The sequence below is a fragment of the Poecilia reticulata genome, chromosome 20 (assembly GCF_904066995.2).
Source record: "Poecilia reticulata chromosome 20, P_reticulata-male-v2, whole genome shotgun sequence".
Taxonomy (NCBI): domain Eukaryota; kingdom Metazoa; phylum Chordata; class Actinopteri; order Cyprinodontiformes; family Poeciliidae; genus Poecilia; species Poecilia reticulata.
In genome coordinates this window covers 2,916,400-2,935,503 of record NC_088849.1, presented here as the reverse complement: position 1 = coordinate 2,935,503, position 19,104 = coordinate 2,916,400, and the positions used below count along the sequence as shown (strand labels likewise).

The 19,104-nt window shown below is 44.0% G+C and overlaps 1 protein-coding gene across 1 annotated transcript in view; it reads right to left on the bottom strand.

Annotated features, from left to right (window-relative positions):
• Positions 1 to 4,249: 4,249 nt before the first annotated feature.
• Positions 4,250 to 19,104, bottom strand: part of zeb1b (zinc finger E-box binding homeobox 1b) — a 63,002-nt gene continuing 48,147 nt past the window's right edge. Inside the window, exons 3-8 of the mRNA XM_008438430.3 lie at positions 15,485 to 15,646; positions 14,467 to 14,669; positions 12,913 to 13,018; positions 10,721 to 12,414; positions 9,168 to 9,348; positions 4,250 to 7,408 (exon numbers count right to left, since the gene is read on the bottom strand). Of these exons, the coding sequence (XP_008436652.1) occupies positions 6,714 to 7,408; positions 9,168 to 9,348; positions 10,721 to 12,414; positions 12,913 to 13,018; positions 14,467 to 14,669; positions 15,485 to 15,646 (3,041 nt within the window). The 3' untranslated portion in view covers positions 4,250 to 6,713. The remainder of the gene's footprint in view (positions 7,409 to 9,167; positions 9,349 to 10,720; positions 12,415 to 12,912; positions 13,019 to 14,466; positions 14,670 to 15,484; positions 15,647 to 19,104) is intronic.

Sequence of the window (19,104 nt, the reverse complement as noted above, 5' to 3'; positions counted from 1 at the left end):
TCCTTCCTAAACAAGGATACTGAAAACCTTCACAGATGTCAACGTGGTTAACGATTGGTTTCACATTACTGAGGCTGAAGGGTAATTCTGGGGGAAGATGTTAAAGCAGCAAGATAAATACAGGACGATCCAATCAGAGCTTTGCGACACACATACATGCCTTTATTGGCGACCCTACAGTCCTCTGACTGCTAATCAGGTAGACCAAAGACAACAGTATACAGAAAGAAAGGAGGATTAGATAGATCAAGCACCTCATAGTCTGAGCCAACTGTCGGTGCCTGTGGAGCAGGTGTGTACAGTACTCCATCAGTTTTCTATGTAAGCCTATGTCTGGCCTGTGTGTGGTCCTGAGGCCAGAGGAAACATATCGCCATGTTTAACCAACCACTTTGTCCTTTTACATCATGCTAGTTGATCCACTGAGATCTAGGGCAAGTGAGCTTTTAGTGCATGTGGCTGGGATGTAATGATCTAAATGGTGTGGCTACAAGGCCCCAATTGGTCTGAATTCTCTGCTACTGTCTTGCTGCAGCCTGTCCAAATGCATTCATTGTATTTTAAATGCCAGTAAAGTCATAGTGCACCATCTTCAGTATATCAGCATTAAATTCTGCTGAGCTACAGACCTCTCAAATCAGACAGTCACTGGAAGATGACATAGTGCCTTTGGTCTGAATTTGTAACAGTTTTGCTTCTGTGTTGGGTGTTAAAGATGGCCTCTCTGCTGTTACGGTTAACTCTTATGTCTGAATGCTGATGGGCATTGATTGACAGCTGATGGTTTGGAGCTCCACTGGTTAGCGCTCTGGTTAGCGCTCTCTCTTTGGGAACTTCTGCTGGAGCATTTTCATCAGCTGGAGGTGATTCTAAAGGTTTCAGCTGAACTTTACTTATGACTCTAACCAACCAATGAGAGTTAAATATCGGCAAAAAAATCACTGCAGACCAGCTAAAGCGGCTCACAAAATCCTACAGTGGCGGAACCCAGTTTTGTGATTGTGGCTTGAATGTGTAATTATTTGTTTGATGGCTCTTTTCGGCTGTAAGGACCATAAATTTATCCAGAATGTCTGCCTCGGCAGGTCATTGGTTATTTACTGCAGACGGGTAAACAGATTTTCCGTTATGTATGGGCTTCTGCTGACCGCTGTGCTAAAACGGAGCTCTGAAACAGTCATTTGTCACACGAATTGACATATTAACCTGCCCCTTTACACATAACCCACACATACGCTCACATAATGCCGTGGCGTTTGCGCTGCTATTTAATGCTTGAGTAAATGAACATGATATTTAAGTGACTGCTATTTCCTGAGCTCTGCTTTTTTTTTCTTCCCTACTCCTCCTCCAGCAGGCTTTTCTCTAAATTTCCCCAGGGAGCCTGAGCCCCCGGGGTTTGGCGCAGTGTCACAGCCCCGGCAGCCATGATACTTCATCAGGCTTTCGCGCCGTTATTGGCAACGGCACCGCATATCCTCTTAGCAGTTATAGCTTTTCAATTTTCCTTTGAAACGCTGAGCCTAGCAGAACATATGGCAGTATCTTGGCTTAAAGTCCTGGATTGAGCCAAAAGCTTGTAAAACAGCCCTGCGTTGTGAGCGCACGTGAAGCCACAGGCTGCACGCTGTTGACCTTTGTGGAGTTTGAGCGCAGAGCATCAGCACTTCCCTTACAATTGTTAAAGACATTTATAATTTCTACAATTACAAGAAGCTGTTGGACGCTGTAATGTCACAGTGTAAGCTGCGCTATAAAGTTTTATTTCACCACCAGCAGCCCGCCCCCTAACCCCCTTTTGTAGATATCTCAAGGGGCCCATTTACGATGATGACACCGGGAACCTCTGCCGGATTGTTCTATCATTCTCTGTCAAACAGTCTTTCCCCAACACACGTTAGCATAAACTCCTGTAAATGCAGTTGTGTTATCTGGATTTGTTCCACTCGATCAATGGCTGAAGAAGCCTCCACCCTCCCCCACCTGTCATCAGGTAAAACAAATGCACTGAATCAGCAGCATCAAAGGAAAACATGGAGCTTCTGCCAAAAATTCCTACAGGGCGTTCTTGTGGACCGAACATACACTGAAACTGGACTGAGATGGTAAAGCAGTGATGGCAATTATAATAAAATATGCTCTCCAACTATTGTATCATTTTCTTACTCTTCCACAAACTATGGATTTTTGGTCCATTCCATTATTAATTCATGGTGGTGGGGGAGCAGCAGGGTTGTTGGGGGACAGGGAGGGCCGGCCCTTCTGGAAACCTGATCTGGATCGATGGAGTTGACCTTGGGCTGAGCTGCTACCCACCAGGCTGGACTGAAAGGGTCTGCCTCATCAGAGGGCTGCAGGTAATTTATTTACCTTTGTCTTTATTGAAATTAGTTTGACTTTACAAAGTATGGAAGCTGATACGATGCTTTCAATGAAAAGGAGAAGCTATTAACACAATCACGTAGGATCACTTTACTGTCAAAACCACTTAAGGAAACAATATGACTGATTTTAAAGGGTTAGCTTGATTTTTTTTTTTAAAGTGAAGTACTACTTTTCTGTAGAAGGATGTTACTGTATTTTGTAGCGGTTCAAATGGGAACTAGCAATATGTTAGCAGATAATTATTTTGTTTTATTTCTGATTATGTTGGTTGAGTCTTTTGGCTGCATCACTCCAGCTGATTGAGACTCATCAGGCTGCTCTAGCTACGCCAAGAATGGAGAAAACTTTTGGATTACAGACCGGCAATTGTGCAACAGCATCAAAGACGGAATGTTGTTCTGTTTTCCAGGTCTCTGTTTGTTTGAAAAATCCCTCTAATCCCCCAAGGCCTGCCAGATCAGCTGATGAATTGGAGTGATACAACAAACATCTGGCTAGCTTGTTAGCTCCCACTAGCTTCCAAAGAGTTCACAGTAAACTAGCATTTTTCTACTTTAACCTCAAAATAACTGAGGTTCACCATCTTAGGCCCTCTTCAGGAGCTGTAGGAATTTTTTTTTTTTTAAAAACAAGCAAATTTAGTAAAGTGGCAGTGCTTTACGTTTCACCTTGTTACATTTCTGTGAACATTTAAACTCACTGCTGGGAGAACCTTTATTCTGGAAGGTTCTACCTAAATCAGTAATTAAATAGCATGCTGCTGTATCGACCTCAAGGCGCCTGCTGGATTCTCTTTGCTAAGCTAACCAGCTAATCAGTCTGTTAAAGGAAACAAACATTGGTGGTGAACAGAGCCGCATACAAGATTATATGGCTATTGATTTTTATAGAACAACCCTCATGGGGAGAGCTTGGTGGATGGGCAATGATCCAAGATGTAAGGTCAAGAGCTGCTTTTCAAACCTGCTTCGTTCAGAAATATTTACACTTCAGAAAAACACTATCCAGGGGCTGTGGTGGCGCAGGGGCAAAGCACAACCCATGCATTGAGGCACTAGTCCTCATGCCTGTGGTCACAGGTTCAATTCCCAGCCTGGTGACATTTGCTACATGTCTTCCCTCTCTCTCATAACCCTCCTTCCTGTCAAACTACCTTCAAATAAAGGCCACCAGAGCCAACAAAAGCCTTTAAAAAAAAGAAAAACACTATGCATGGCTGAAGTCCAGTAATCCATCCATCAGACTCAACAAATTTGTGTTTAAGACACCAGTTGACAGTTGTTATTTAGTAGGTTTCAGTGAAGTGCTCCAAATGGTTGTTCCCATTTAAATCAACCTGGCAGATGTAATAATTAGCTTACTTTATACCATAAAGTGAGAAGCCACAAGTGGATGAAGTTAATGTTGATATAGATTGCACATTCTAAATGTTTCAGTAGTTAATGCAAAACTATTTTTACTAAACCTTTACAACATTTACATTAAAAAGGTGTTAAAGATTGATAATATAATATCCAAAGTAATATGTTTATAAATATGACTCATTTATTTAAAGGCAGTCATTTCAGTTTGCAAAAGCTTTAAGAACAAACAGTATGCTTTTTAAACGAAAAGTGAATGAAATAAATGTCACTTGTAATGGAGTGTTTATCTTGAACATATAACTATTGAAGCTTTTAGACAATTTATTTTAAAAAGTAAGAAATTAATATATATTTTAGAATGTTTTGTTTTCATTATTTAGTCAAATCATATGAATATGTTGTGAAATTAATCGACAAAATATAATTTCAGTTTAAATAATTTTTTCTAGCTGTAAATGTTGAATTTTAAAATTCTAAACATCATCATGACAAAGCGAGCATGTAATTGATGCATTTTATTGTGAGATGGGGAATCATAAAAAAAAAATGAAATAAAAGAAACAAAAACATTCATTATAAAAAAGATGAGGTTGTTAAAAGGGGAGGGGCATATAAAACTGGGTATGTTTGTGACACTGATGTAAAGGAACAAATTGGCACAAATAAAAACATAAGAACATACGGAAATATTATTTTGGCTTGGCAAAGTCTATGTGGTTAAGGATCATCGTTCAATATGACGGCACACACTCATGCTATTAGACATACAATTAGTTTTCAAAGTTCAGTAGCTTCATCTCAGGAGAGGGGAAAGAAAACTAACATGAGAGTAGATGCAGAGAGGTCACAGGTTCCAAATTTTCTGGCTTGCATGGTGAGAGATTTTTTTTTTCCACCCAGAAGAAGAAAAAAAAAAACATTTGTTCAAAAAAACATACTTCAGTATGCCGGAGTCTTGTTTTCCAGAGTTGCAGTTATTCGCCTTTTCTTCTTTTGTCCATACTAAAATATATTATCGCATTAATACAAACTACAGTATTGTACACTACATTGTGTAATAAATAAGCGTAAAGAAACGTAAAAAAAAAAAAAAAAATCCAACACATAAATATAAAAGTTCTCTACAACTAAACAGACATACCCATCTTGTCGGGGGGGTTTGGGATAACACTGCCACTGTGGGACATGTACAGTACGCACACTGAAACAGGACGTAAACCAACAAGAGGGACAAAAATAATACTGACAGGTAAAAAAAAATAAAAACATGGTTAAATTAAACTTCATTTTGTCACCTGAAGAGACTTGAGGATTTCATGATGCGTGAAACAAGTGCGCTGAACGAGCTCAGGGAAGGCAGGAGGTGGTCACCATGAGAAACCAATCATCTTTGTTAAAACAACATGCTTGGTGATTATTAGTCGCTCAGATTAGGAAAAAGAAATCATCTAAAATCTAACGCATGAATTTGCAGGCTCAGCTCTCCTCTGTCTGCAACAGTGTTTCGGTTTATTGTTTGATCGGGACCCGGCATTTGCTGGAAGCTTCAACAGCAACGTTCAATGGCACTTCTGATATGCATGCTTTCTCATTTGATTTATTTATTTATTTTCGCAATTATTTTTGCATAAGGCTCTAAGTTTGTGGATGAGATCAGAGGTGGTGAGTAAAAAGGCAGACGTTTTGGCTTTTCAGTTTCCTTTTCGTGAACGACTAGTTGGCTATTTGAAACCATGATAAGTTGAGCTAACTGAAATGCGGCTAAAATCACCAGATATTCTTGCGCATTTGTAAGAAAAGTAAAATAATAAGAGACAGAATGCAGTTTTTGGGAGGTTATGTTCCAAACTGTTTTAGTGTCCAGATTTTCTAACAAGACCAAAAAAGTTCATTAGTGGTTTTTTGTGGTGGATTTAGTTGAGGGTTCCTATGCAGTCTTGATACAGGTATTTTCCATCCATCCATCCATCCATCCATCCATCCATCCATCCATCCATCCATCCATCCATCCATCCATCCATCCATCCATCCATCCATCCATCCATCCATCCATCCATCCATCCATCCATCCATCCATCCATCCATCCATCCATCCATCCATCCATCCATCCATCCATCCATCCATCCATCCATCCATCCATCCATCCATCCATCCATTTTTTTCTTTTACATTTATACCAATGGGCCAACAACGGCTTTGGGTTTTGTTTGGGAAGAGTTTTGAATCTTTTCAGGAACCCTCTCTGGTGACGCTCACTTTTTATCACTCAGAAATGGAATTGATCATGATTCGGCCAAGCTTGACTAACAGAAATAAAGAACATCAATACTGCCTGGTTCTAAAACGCGTTAGCTCTCAGACGTTTCTCTCCTTAAGGCTCTCAGTCCGACCCCAACAACAGAAATCTGAACTGTAATGCTAAACGGTGTGATGGCGTAGCGCGATAATACTGACGGGTTCAACAAACTCAGCCTGTAGGTAAACCGAGCCACTTGTAGTGCACAGGATTTGTCTATTTTTTTTTCTTCCAACTTAACAAAATACTGACTATTTTTTGTTCATTGGCAATAAAAAGATATAGAAATATCTCCCAACTGTACAGCTTTTAAAGGTTAAAATATGAGTGATAAAATTAGTAACACTGATAAAAAGAAAGGACCCAAGGTGTTTTAGTAATAAAACATTATCTAAAACGTGTCGGCTCTAGCTTCCAAAGTCTGTATAATGCATGTCTTTCGTTCGTTAAAATTCCTCTTCTTCTTCTTCTTCTTCGTCCTTCTGTTTTACAAATGGTTCTTCAAACAGAGGGAGACGTTCTCCTGTGGGGAAAAGTCACTAGTATTTTTTCAGGCACACCTGGATTTCTACACAGTAGTGAAGTGTCAGAGTGAGCGGACGCTGATCCTCGGCGCGGGGCGAGGAGAGAGTCTGATTGTGTCGCACGGAGAAGCCTACTTCCTGCTTCAGTCTGTGTCTGTTTTCTCCTCCGGCGTCTCCTCCTCGTCCTGAGAACCCCCGCTCCGATTCGTTTCGCCTCTGCTCTCCCCTTGGCCCTCCCCATCCGCCTCCTCGGCTGCACCTCCCTCCTTATCTATCACCTCGTCTTTATCGGCGTCGCTTTCCTCCTCCTCAACGCTCCGCCGCATCTCCTCCTGCCTTGTGTCGACTTCCTCTTTCTCCTCCGTCTCTAATGTTCCGTCCTCTCTCTCCGTCTCCATCTGCTCCTCCTTGCTCTCCTCTTTGTCCTCTTCCTCCTCGTCCTCTATCTGCACCACCTGGATGTCATTCATGTCCACCACACCCTCCTCCTCCTCCTCCACCTCTTCCTCCTCACTCTCTTCGTCCTCTCTGGTGCTGCTCCCTCGCTCGTCTGAGTCCAGTAGAGAGGGCGCCGTGTCCTGCCTCTGCTGCTCTGCGGGGACCTCGCCGTCCTCCTCCGCGGGGCTCTCCCGTCCTCCTGCCTGGCTCTGCGTCTCCTTCTTGCAGTAGGAGTAGCGGTGGTTCATGTGCTGGGAGTAGGAGCCCGAGTGGGAGAAGCGCTTGCCACACTTGTCACACTGGTACGGCTTCTCCCCTGAGTGGAGGCGCATGTGTTCGATCAGGTGGTGTTTGTGTTTGAAGGCCTTGCTGCAGATGCCGCACTCGTGAGGTCGCTTCCCTGCCGAGAGAGAAAATAAAATCTGCGTCAACATGTTCAGATCATTAAAAACATGCGTTACTTTAAAATTGTCTCTAATTTGCCCCAAACTGCTTCTGCACTCACACTGACGTTGAATGATGAGCATTCAACACAAGCCAATGATCCTACTGGAAGCACTTTGTCGCCCTCCGGTGGTGCTACTTTACCGTTACCTTTACCTGTTGTGGTCATTCTGTGTCCACTATCTAGAACAAGCCACCTGAAATACTGTTGATACATAAGTTTTACTCCATGGAATCCTTATCAGTAAAAACACAGAAGTTTTGGTCCCAAGTTTTGGTATTTTTTACCAGTAGATATCGGAACACTGCATAGGAAGGTGATTTTCCTCTCATATCCCATCTGTTAAGCTAAACAACTAAACATATAGAGTATGTAGCTGAAAAATAAATCAGCTGAATCTCAGTCAAATTATTGTCTGAATAATGGAGTAGTTCCAAGTTTTTTAACGGATCTGTCACAGAAGCAGCAGCAGACCTGCCGATAGCTCAGCTGGAAACCCTCTCTGAGACATGCAACATGTTCAATTCAACTCAGTTCAGTAATGCTTTACTCGGCCCACAGGGAAATTAAATGTCATGCCTCATATCATCCTAGTGTCTTCAAAAAGTCGTTGCGGGTGGTGACGATGTGGGTAGGAAGGTTCTCTGGTAGCAGCCAGTTTCACACTGAGTCTGAAGAGGCCTCTGACTGAAGATTGTTTCTATATGACAGTCTCACTCAGCACTCCTAATCCACCTCATTTGCTTTTGCAGCTCATCTTTAACTCAGTAGGCCGTATGGTGAGAGATGTTGGAGTAGGGGATGTGACTCTCGCTCATTGTGATGTGTGGAACTTCTTTTCAACTTTGTCATCATAGTTCAGGTATCATTTTAGTTCTTGAGTTGCTAGTCAGCTGCTCCCATTTGTTAAAAAAAAAAAAAAAAAAAAAAAAAAAAAAACTCCCCCCAAAAAACCACATTGTTGCCACGGTTATGTATCATAACAACTGTCTGAAAGGGAAAACATAAAGTAGAGGTTTATGTACGTGTTAAACTACTAATTGATCTGAGCACTCAAACAAGTCAAAATACGTTAAAATATAATATGCACCAACATATTTAACAAGAAAAAAATGTCCTACTAAATGGAGGGATGAGTGGAAAACAAAAAACAGTCCTCAGGTCCCCCGCATTGTTGCGTAAAATGTTTCTACACCCTGAATGCTGAAAGTGTGCTCCATCATCAGCGTATCTAAGGAGAACATTTCAACACAAGCAGCTAGTTTCACCTAAGATGAGGTCACTTGGAGCTGAAAACTGGGCTTCAGAGCCAGGTATCAGAGTAATAAAGAAAAAGAAAACGCCTCTGAGAGCGCTGACCTGTGCTTGGCCATGGAATCATCATCTTCTACTGCTCCAAATCACTACCAGAGATCGCTTCTTGCAACATGCGGAGCCGTACATGAGAAACTGGCAGTGCAGAGGTGGGGAGTTGGTGGAAATAAATTCTCAGACCTCTTCTGTGAGTGTTGAGTAATACCTGCTGGAATGGAGGTGTCCACCCTTCTTCCAGCTCAAAATTCCCCTTCGCATGCACTCTGACTCATGTTTCCAAGCACAACAGTGAGTGGTGATGAGAGGGGTTCCGGTTCTGAGGGACCTTTTGTTTTTCTCTTTGTTTTTTGCTAGGTTTGTGCTCTGTGTGCGATTTATTTTATTTTTTTGTCACGTTTACCTGTGTGTTCGTATTTGTGTCTCAGTAGCGAACTGCTCTTTTGGAAGATCTTGTCACACAGGTCGCAGGCGTACATGCCGCTGTCCGTCTTCTTCATCTTCTTCCTCGCTGGGCCCGAGTCGGAGTCGTTCTGCTCGTCCACGACCGAGAATCCCTCTGAGCCCAGCTCCAGCCTCTCCTCCTGGGAAATGAGACATCGGCATTATGATGCTGATTATCTTTTGGTTTTCCTTTCTTTCTCACAACACAGTGATTCACATCTGCAGTGAAACTTTGCATGGAGTGATGCTGAGTCATCAGCTAGTCACGGTTCTGTCTGAGCAACAGCAACAAGTCCTTCCTGTTCCGGTGGAGCTAAAACCTCCACTGGAGCAAAAGGGTGTTTGGCGTCGTTTGTGTTCTGTTTTACACGGCAGATCTATGCCAATCCATTTAACACTAAAGTATAATACAACAACAGGAAATCAATGCAGCAGGCAGAGGTGCTGCCTTCAAACTGATTCAACAGATCAATATGGTGTATACAACAAAGAGTAGCACGTGTCCTCTGAGTGGAGGCAAACACAGTCACATTTCTATCCATCCTGACTGGTCTCATTAAGTCTCTGGGCCAGAAAGCTCTGTAAAGTTTCAATATGTAGTTCTCAGACATGTCCTTCTTTGTGTAGTTCCTTGTAAAGATCTTCATACCTTTTTTTGTCATTAATAGCAATTTGCTTGTTGGCCAAAAGGTTTTACATCTTCTCATATTTGCTGTGTCGCCTACATGGATTGTGTAGTAGCAGACAATGGATAGATGGTTGTAATGAGAAAAAATGTGAAAGAACAGATTGCCGGGTTTTGGTCGATTACTTATTGTTTTTTTGTTTTTGTTGTTTTTTGCTTAAATATAGCAAAATGTAGCAAATTTGTTGCAAAGTGTATTGACAAAGTTGCTAAGTTGGCAACAGCAGGGCGACCACTGCTAACCGTGAACATGTAGATGTGACATTGTGTGTCTTTCAGTCACCTCTCTCACGGCAGAGCAAAAGCAGACAGTGGATGATGTTCAGACCTTTGCAGAGGTAGAAAAGATTAATTTCTGTTGTAAGAATCGGACGATTTTCAATTTAGCAAAATTAAGAAAATCTGGGGAAATTTATTTGTGTACCCTTAGTGAAGCGGGTTAAGAGGTGTAGATAGTTTTGAAAGACTTTATCACCTGTTGGTGTTGGGATGTTTGTGGCTCTGAACAATGAGAAGAGCTCTGACTGACTGTGTTTTATAATATTCAAACCTAATCTGAACTCTAGCAGTTGCTAAATTCCACATAGAAAATCTCTCTACACAATCTCTACGTCGCAAGTTTATAATGCAGCAGCCATACAGTAACAGAAGAGTCTAAATAAATGTAATTTGTCTTCAAGGAAAATATAGAGTTACAATTTAAACATGATTTATTTTCTTTGGAGCTATGCTAAGGTAACTGCTAGCTTATTGTGCCTAATATTCTAAGCACACTGTAGTTTATAATACTTCTTTATTAAGCCTGGGGGCTATTTAAGGGTACGCACCTTGATTCCATTGAGGTGGATGGTTTCGTGCGTCTCTGTCCCTGCAGGGCTGTTAGCCGTAGTGGTGTATGTGTAAGCCAGCTGGGGGATCAGGATAGTCTGTTGTTTGTTGTTGTTGGTTAGTGCTCGCAGGCATTGCATTGTGGTTACAATATCGAGGGGTTTGGCACTTGGCTGGTTGGCGTACAGTGCGAGGGGGCTTCCCCCCATGGCTGAGAGTGGTGACATGTCCTTCTTTGTGCAAGTTAAGTTCAGAGGTTCCTCCTCAGTGGTCTGGCGGGAGGAAGCAGAGGGGTAAACTCGAGCTGCAGGCGCCATGCTCTCTGCTTCTTCTCTGGCTGGCTTTGGCAGCGACAGGTCCAGGGGTCCTTCAGTGCTCTCAGGGGTGTCGGCTTGGGTGGGACCGCCAGCTGTAAGGTTAAGTGGCGAGGGTGAGGCCGGTGAGCTGTGAGTGCCATTGACCTCTGCTGGCGTAGCCTCTGTGGGGCTATCCTGACTCACAGATCTACTTATAGTGGCTGTGTCCTTCCCTGGGACCAGTGATACCACACTGTGAGCTTCACAGGAGTCCTCTTCTTCTGATGGGGGTGTTGGGGCGCCCAGAGATATCTGACCCTGCTGCATTTTGCTAAACCACTTCTTTACCACATGGATCGGCAGACTGACTGAGTCAGAGATCTTGACCAGTTCGTCCTTAGAGGGCTCTGCATTTAAGGCGAAATAGGCCTTGAGAAGGGACAGGAGGTTCTTGGGGTGGTTGCAGATTCCTCTGTCTGACAGCAAGGCAGCAACCGCCTCAGATTTATCTAAACCTGCTCCGTTCAATCTGAGATCCTCTTTCTTGCAGTGCTTGAGAGCATGGAGTGCTTCCAGCCCCCCTGGACAGTTCTCACACAGTAGACATGTTGTAGTGGTCTTTTCCTCTTTTTGCTGTGCCTGGTCCCTGCTGCCTCTGACTGAAAGATCCTCGGGGAGTTTCTGGGACTTGATAGAGTCAGCGGTACTCTGAGCCGGAGACACAGGCTCTTTCTTTAGGTTATGGGGTGTGAGCTGGCCCTGGTTGGGGTCCAGACTGTAATTTATAATAAGTTTTGCATTCCCATCCTGCCCTACGATTGGCAGACTGATGGCTGAGATGAGCTGCTGCTGAGGGGGGTGCAGCGTTTGAGTGGTGAGGCCCGAGTTCACCTGGCCTTTGGCGTTGTTTTCCAGCACCTGCCTTATAACGTTACCATCCACTGCCACCTTGAGGGCATTCTGTAGGTCTGCCAGGTTGATGCTGATGGGGGACACCAACCCCACAGTGGGCAGGACCACCGCCTGTACAGTACCCTGCAGAGGGGCAGCAGCACCTCCACTGAACACTCCGCCATTCATAGCGGCCATGGCCGGAGGCGTTAGTACCGCCGGCTTGTACTCGTAATCCACGGGCTCCGTCTTGATCTGGTTGAGAGGCAGCTGCTCCTGGAGGGGCTTGCTGTGCTCCAGTTTCTCCCTGATCTGTCCGCAGTGGACTGAAGGGGATGTGGGCAGCCCCGGTGGTGAACCCTGGGCCTGGTTTCTGCTGCCCCCCAGGCGCTGTCTGCTGTTCACTGAGATGACGCTGATGCACTTCTTACTGCTGATGTGGGAACTGTACGAGCCTGAGTGGGAGAAGCGCTTCTTGCAGTGGGAGCACTCATAGGGTTTCTCTCCTGAATAAAGCCACAGTTTGTGAAACAGAGAGAGGGAAAGCGGAGTTGGCCGGGAGGGGAGGTAGAGGGGGGAAGAGGGGAAGAGAACAATTTCCATTAGTGAATGAAGCTAAATGAGCAAGCTAGGCTATAAGCGGTACAGCAGGAAAAAGCTCTAATGCATTTCGATGATGCTTAAACGTTCGTGTAATGGCACCACTGGGAAATGCCCGTCTCTAATTGCTGTCCCATAATGCCAAAAGAAACATGATTACGGCACATTAAGGAGGAGAACCAACACACCGAAACATGATGAAGGAGATCTAAACGCAGGGAAACATAAATAAAACATAAAGCTCGCTGCAACCGAGATTGAAGCATCTGTGGCTTGCAGAGGGGCATGAAGACAACACACTGAACATGACCTGCTCACGCACACACACGCACCCACACACACACGCGCACGCACACACACACACACACAGATAGCATGCTTATTTGACAGGGCTGTGCTCTCACCACTGTGAATCCGGAGGTGCTCCTTCAGATGGTGCTTGTACTTGAATGCTTTGCCGCATTCGGGGCACTTGAATTTCCGGTTACCTCCGGACTGCGTGATGTGCCTCTGTGAGATAAAAGGTGAGGGGTCGTTGAGTCACACAGGCTATGACAGTGTGACCTTTGAACTCTGATTATTTACATCACAATGCTGTTAATCAATCAAGGGCAAGAGTTCATGTTTATTTGTCGTGCTTGGAAACCAGAAAGCTTTTATGTCAAGTTTTTTTTTTTTTTAGAAACCTGTTTCTGCAGCACCTACAGAAGATGTTACAGCCTTTTATGAAATAAACATATGAATCATTCCAGGAAGTTTTGTTAAATAATCGTAAGCTGCTCTTCCTTTTTGTGTTTTGCTTTTAAAGAGCCAACTTCTGTTTTATTTTTTGTAATTTAGAATAGCTCTCCAGTGTTTGCTTGTCTCTGATTTAGGGTAGAGACATCTAACTCCTGCTGTGAACACACAAGACAATGGATCTTCAGTTACTTTTCTGTTGTAAAGGTTTTGACTAATAACCAGCAGTAAAACATAGTGGATTTGCACTACATGTGCTGCACAGTGGCACTGCACCAGAGGGGTCTCTATTTTCTGTATTTAACAGCTGTTTGTGCTGGTGTAAATGATATGAGCAATAACTGGTGGAACCTATAATGTGTCCGCATGTATACACCTATAAGTACATGGCTGTGCTGCCGGTAAAAGAGGATCTTGTGGAAATTTCACAATATCAAGAGGACAGCTGCTGGTTTAGTTTAAGCAATTATCAGGAGATCTGGATCTGAAGGCGAGTGCTTAAGCTTGAAACTCTGATTCATGATTGGACTCTTATTTTGAAGTGTGACAGGAAGCAGTTCTTCAGTTGTCCCATTGTATAAGTCATATAACAAGACCACCTCCTGGAAAACTTTCAAGATTCCTACACCACTTTTAATGGGTTCATGTAAATGATTTCTTTGGTACTTCATATAAATATAAATAAATAAATGGAGACAGAGTGACAGACAATAATGACACACTGTTCAGGATCTACTTTGTAAATTGCTGCTTTCTCTAAAGTATTTTTTGAGAATCTGGTCCTGCAGTTGTAGAAAAAAATCAAATCTCTAAAATAGATTGATCAAATATAATCTATACTGAACATTGATTCTTTGACATTCCATTTAATAAACACCAAACATGAGCATGTCATGATAGATTGATGCATGGACTGGTCCCACCATGTCTGAATTATTTTTACTATTTACTGAGTATTTTATTCACAGTTTTGAACGTGAACATTTTAGATTTTCTTTTTCTCAAATTGTTAAAATATCAACTCAATACTGTGTACTTTTTGTCTCATGGGCTGAATGGATTGTTTAACTCATAACTGAGAAAAGAAAAACATTAAATCTGTCCTGTGACTTATTGTGGCTTTAAAAAACATCGCTTTAAGATATTTCTACAAATTCTCTCCTTGGAAACAAAATACAAAGTTAGCTTTCAGCATCTAAGTGCAGAACAGAACTTTTTACCTGATCCCGTCCTCCCTTATGAACGCTCATATGGCGCTCCAGCTGAGCGCGGTATGCGAAGCTGTAGCTGCACTCAGGGCAGCTGAAGCTCTCCTCTGTCTTCTCATGCCGGTACTTGATGTGCTCCTTCAGGGAGCTGTAGCGCTTGTAGCCCCGCGCGCAGTACGGGCATGTGAGCAGCTGGGAGAACGAATCGGGGGTTCCTGGATGAAAGAAGAGAATAGGAGGAGGAGACGGGGTTAAAAACACATGTTGGGAAACGCTTTGATGTTGCGCATGAGCGGCGACAGTAACGCCGCTCTGTGATTCCACCGGTCACTGAGAGATCCTCCCCTACAGGTAAACAGCAGCCAGGTAACCAAGCAGATCAAAGCTGGTGTTCACTGTCCTTGGCTGCACTTTGATTTCTCTTCATGTTATTTACACATATTCTGACAAAAGGAAAATAAATGACCGTTTTAGACTCTTGAGATGTAACCATGTGATTGCCTATTGTGTATCAGGAGTGTGTGTAAGAAAAAATGAGGCTGGTAAACACGTCGCCCACCTGCACCTGAGCTCCAGACCAACAGAGGGTTTAAGTTGTTCTCTTCCCACACAGGTAAAGCATTACCTTGTTAACAAGTGATGTATTAAGCCCCCCACCTCTTCCTGGGGACCAGGTGAGAGCTGTGGCTGGGAATGCACACACATTATCACCCAGGTAGCTGTGAGTCAGAGCTCACATGGACGTGACAAATTTACTCAGGTGTTGCCATTTCTGAACCCCCCTCCCTCCTCTGGTCCCCTTCAGAGGAAGCAGGTAAAAGTTAAAAGCCCAGGAGCCGTAGTGGCTGTAATGATGTCAGAGGCTGGTGCTAATGGGGGGAGTTAACACCTGAGGTGTAACAGGCAGCAGATAGAGCCATCCCCTCTAGTGGGGGTAATTACTAGATAGGTGTTGTAACAGCGCGAGAGCTCAGCAGCACAAACAGTGAAGTGTGACTGAGGACAGTCCCTACGGCGTGACGTCCGGTACCGTTCTCGTCATGGACGCTGGCGTCGGGGGTGCCCTGGCGCTGGAGGTCATCGTCTGGAGCCTCTGGGTAGATGATGGCCGTGTCTCCTTGCTGGAGCATCTCCTCCACCAGGGCGTCCGTGCTCACGTCATCCTCGCCATCTGAAGCGCAGTCCTCCTTCACTGCAAAGGAACAAACACACACACACTCGTTACAGACTAGCCTTCATTGATCTCATCTCTAGAGCAGAACGGTTTTGGCTCCTGACACATGCCATATGTGATCATGTCGTAAAATCACAGAGAATGCCGTGGTTGGAGCAGCTTCTACGGTCTGTGCTCTTGATCATCCCGTGTTCAGCAGACTGGAAAGAGGCATGCAGCGTCAGGAAGAAGAAGAAAAAACATCCCGACGTTCACAAAGAGATGAGAAAACTCATTAGCATCAAAGGCCAGGGGCGACGGTGAGCATGGTGTTCTTTGTACTGAATGGCAAACCTCTATTAACAATGTTAGGTAAGGTACTTGTTGTGGCTGAACTGATAATTAGGTGACGAATCTCCTCCTCCAACGTTGCAGCAGACAGAGATGAAGCGGGAACTCTCACACGCTCTGTGCTCTCAGGTGAGGCTCGGCCTTCAGACCAACTTTGGCAAATGAGCCGAGCGTGTTCTTCCTCCACATCACACGAGCTCGGCTCGGCTCGGAAGCGGCGCACACGCTCATTACAGGAGCGTAACCTGAGGACTGAGTTTAGTAGGCATGAAAGCTTCCTTCCTTTCTCTTGATCTCGGTTCTCCCCAATGCTACCTGAGGTGGATGCAGAAACCAGGTACAGCATGTCAGCAATTAAACAGAGCACCGCTCCTCAGTGGATGTGTTAGTGCGCCTCTGTGGATCATTACGGAGAATAATTATAGGGGTGAGCTCGCAGCTAAAAGCAAAGTTAGCCTGCTGTGGATACAACAGTGCTGTTTACCGGGTGGATGTTTCATGAACTCCCTCTGCTCAGCGGAGATTGGAGAATTGTTTTTGGAGAACTGCGTACAGTGCGTGTGTGTGTGGGTGTGTGTGTTGAGAGACAGGGCCAGCTGTGTTCTCCTCAGAGATGGGAACAGGTGTAGCACTTCATGACTCACCGACGCACAGCGAATACCAGTACTCTTACAAACAAGTCTCGGTCCAGCTTCCTCTGCGGCGCCTTGACAAAGCCGCAGAACAATGCAATGGCAGTCATTTGTTGCTATGGTTATTGAGGACTGCTGGAAGAAGCCTGCTGGCCTGTTGCAGACCTCAGAGAGATCATGAGGACAAAGAGGCCGTCTTTTTGTGAACATGTCAGCGTGGGTGTGTAAAGTAGGAGAAAGCAGCAGGTGCTCAGAAAGGCCCATCTTGGAATTTGTATCCTGTACTCGGGATACACACAGCTTTCCTCCCACGACCCGAGCAACATCAGTAATACCCCGAGACACATTTAACACATTCCACCTAACATGTTAAGGGAAACACTCTGGCAGTCTGGGAAACACACTCTCTGGCTGTCAGGTTAAGGCTTACAGAGGATTAGCAACAAGTAAATGCAGAGTTTTGAAAAAGTATTCACACCCTGTCAGTCTGTCATAAATCCGAGCTTTGGATAAGTATTCATACCCTAACAATGTTATGTTTTTGTTTTATTACAACCACAAACATCTATTCTATACAAAAGACCCATGGTAACTCTGGAGGAGCTGTTCAGATCCACAGCTCAGCTTGTTGACACAACAGCTGTTGTGCAATTTGCAAATCGGACATTAAGTGAAGACTGGAAGGAAAAATCTCTATAAGAAGTGATGTCGTGGCTCACATGAGAACGGTTCTGTGTGATGGAAGATCTCTCTGTACAACACCCTATGGTAACATATGGTGCTGGCAGGATGGTGGTGGGAGGATGCTTTTGTTTGGCAGGGACAAGGATTCTCGTTAATGTGGAGATTAATGCAATTCTGCCAGAAAACCTGCCTGACATTGTAAAAGACCTAAGACTGAGATGGAGCTTCTGTTTCTGGCAGGACAGTTACCCAAAGCATACAGCCAGCAGAAGCATGTCCAAATGTTAAAATGGCCCAGTCAAAGTTCAGACATAAATACAACTGATGATCTGTGGCACAGCTTGAAAAAGTGACGAGTCTCCCAAGTTGTATTGTGCAAAGAAGAACTGGTATGACTGTCAGTTTCAATAAGTCAGTTCCGATTTCTTCAATTTTTCTGAGATCGGCTATCAGTGGATACTTGCATGAGAAACTGATCTTATCCAACAATCTTGTCTACACCACAGATTTCTGAAAACTGATTGAAACGCAGATGTAGTTAAAAATAGTCACTCCACTTTCCTGCTGTATTTAGCAACTTTTCAGACAAAATTAATCAGTATTGGTCAAAATCGGAATTGGCACATGTGACGTTTTATAGATTGATTGGCCAGAAAACTTCCCTAGTTTCTACATGTGCAAAGCTAGCTGTTGCCAACCCCAAAACACTTGAAACTTTCAATTCAGAGTTATGCACTACGTCACCAAATACAAGTAAAATACACTGAAGATTGATGTTTTTACATAGTAGAATGAGACATAAAGTAAATACTTTTCACAGACAAAGTATTACATCCATCCATCGAAGCTCTCTATCCATTTCTAAATAATGTCACCAAGTGACGTGGTGCAAAAAATGTCAGGAAATGCTGATCAGGCTGGGATTTGTTCCCTCAGCCGCTTCCAGACACACCGATTCACCTCAAGGCTACAAAATGTTGGGCTTGTGTGTGTGTGAAGTGAAGTGAAGTCCCGTTTGGGGCTCTGTGGTGCAAAGGCATGACAGGCTGTTGTTTTCACTCCTCGCCTGTGTGATTCGTTTGCCTCACTCGGCTCTTTTTCAAGTACAGAAGAGGGCCAGGAGGGGTTGCAGCCTTGCTGAGGTGGCTGTGTGTTATCAGGCTGCTCCCCCTGACATGAAACATCACGCAGGCCGCTTACATGCTGACGCAGGAATATGAATGCACCGCTGCACACGTGGAAGATCAGTTAAAAGAGCTCCATAGAAGGTTCAAGAGAGAATGTCAGCGCATGTTCATGTGAAAAAAACAGCAGACCACCAAGTTTCTTTTCTTTTTCTCTTGCTTTTGTCTCTTCCCACTCTCCCTACATCTCTGCAAAGGGGCCGGCCCATGATGCATTTACTGTCCTGTCCATCCCATGACCTGACTACTTCCTGTAGCAGTGCATCCACAACATCTCATAGATTGTGTCTGGTGGGGTGACATACATCATTGAACAAGACAAGGCCTTGTAAAAAAGAATCTAAAGTATTCAACAGTGGTGGGGGGGAACAAATGCTTTACTTTATCTCCAGCCATTGGGAGACAGACTGAAGAAGACATGAGGTATTCTGAAGTCAGGAGAGGAATGATTTGCTTATCCTTGGCTGTGTGCTATCAAACATGCATCTCTTTCCAACTTTCATGAAAATTGTGTATTCCAGAGTCTTTCTGACATCATGGTAACACAACAATAGACACTGTCAATCCTTGAAATGGTTTGTCACGTAAAATCCCAATAAAACACATTGAGGTTTGTCTCAAAATGTGAAAGAGTCCAGTGGGGAGG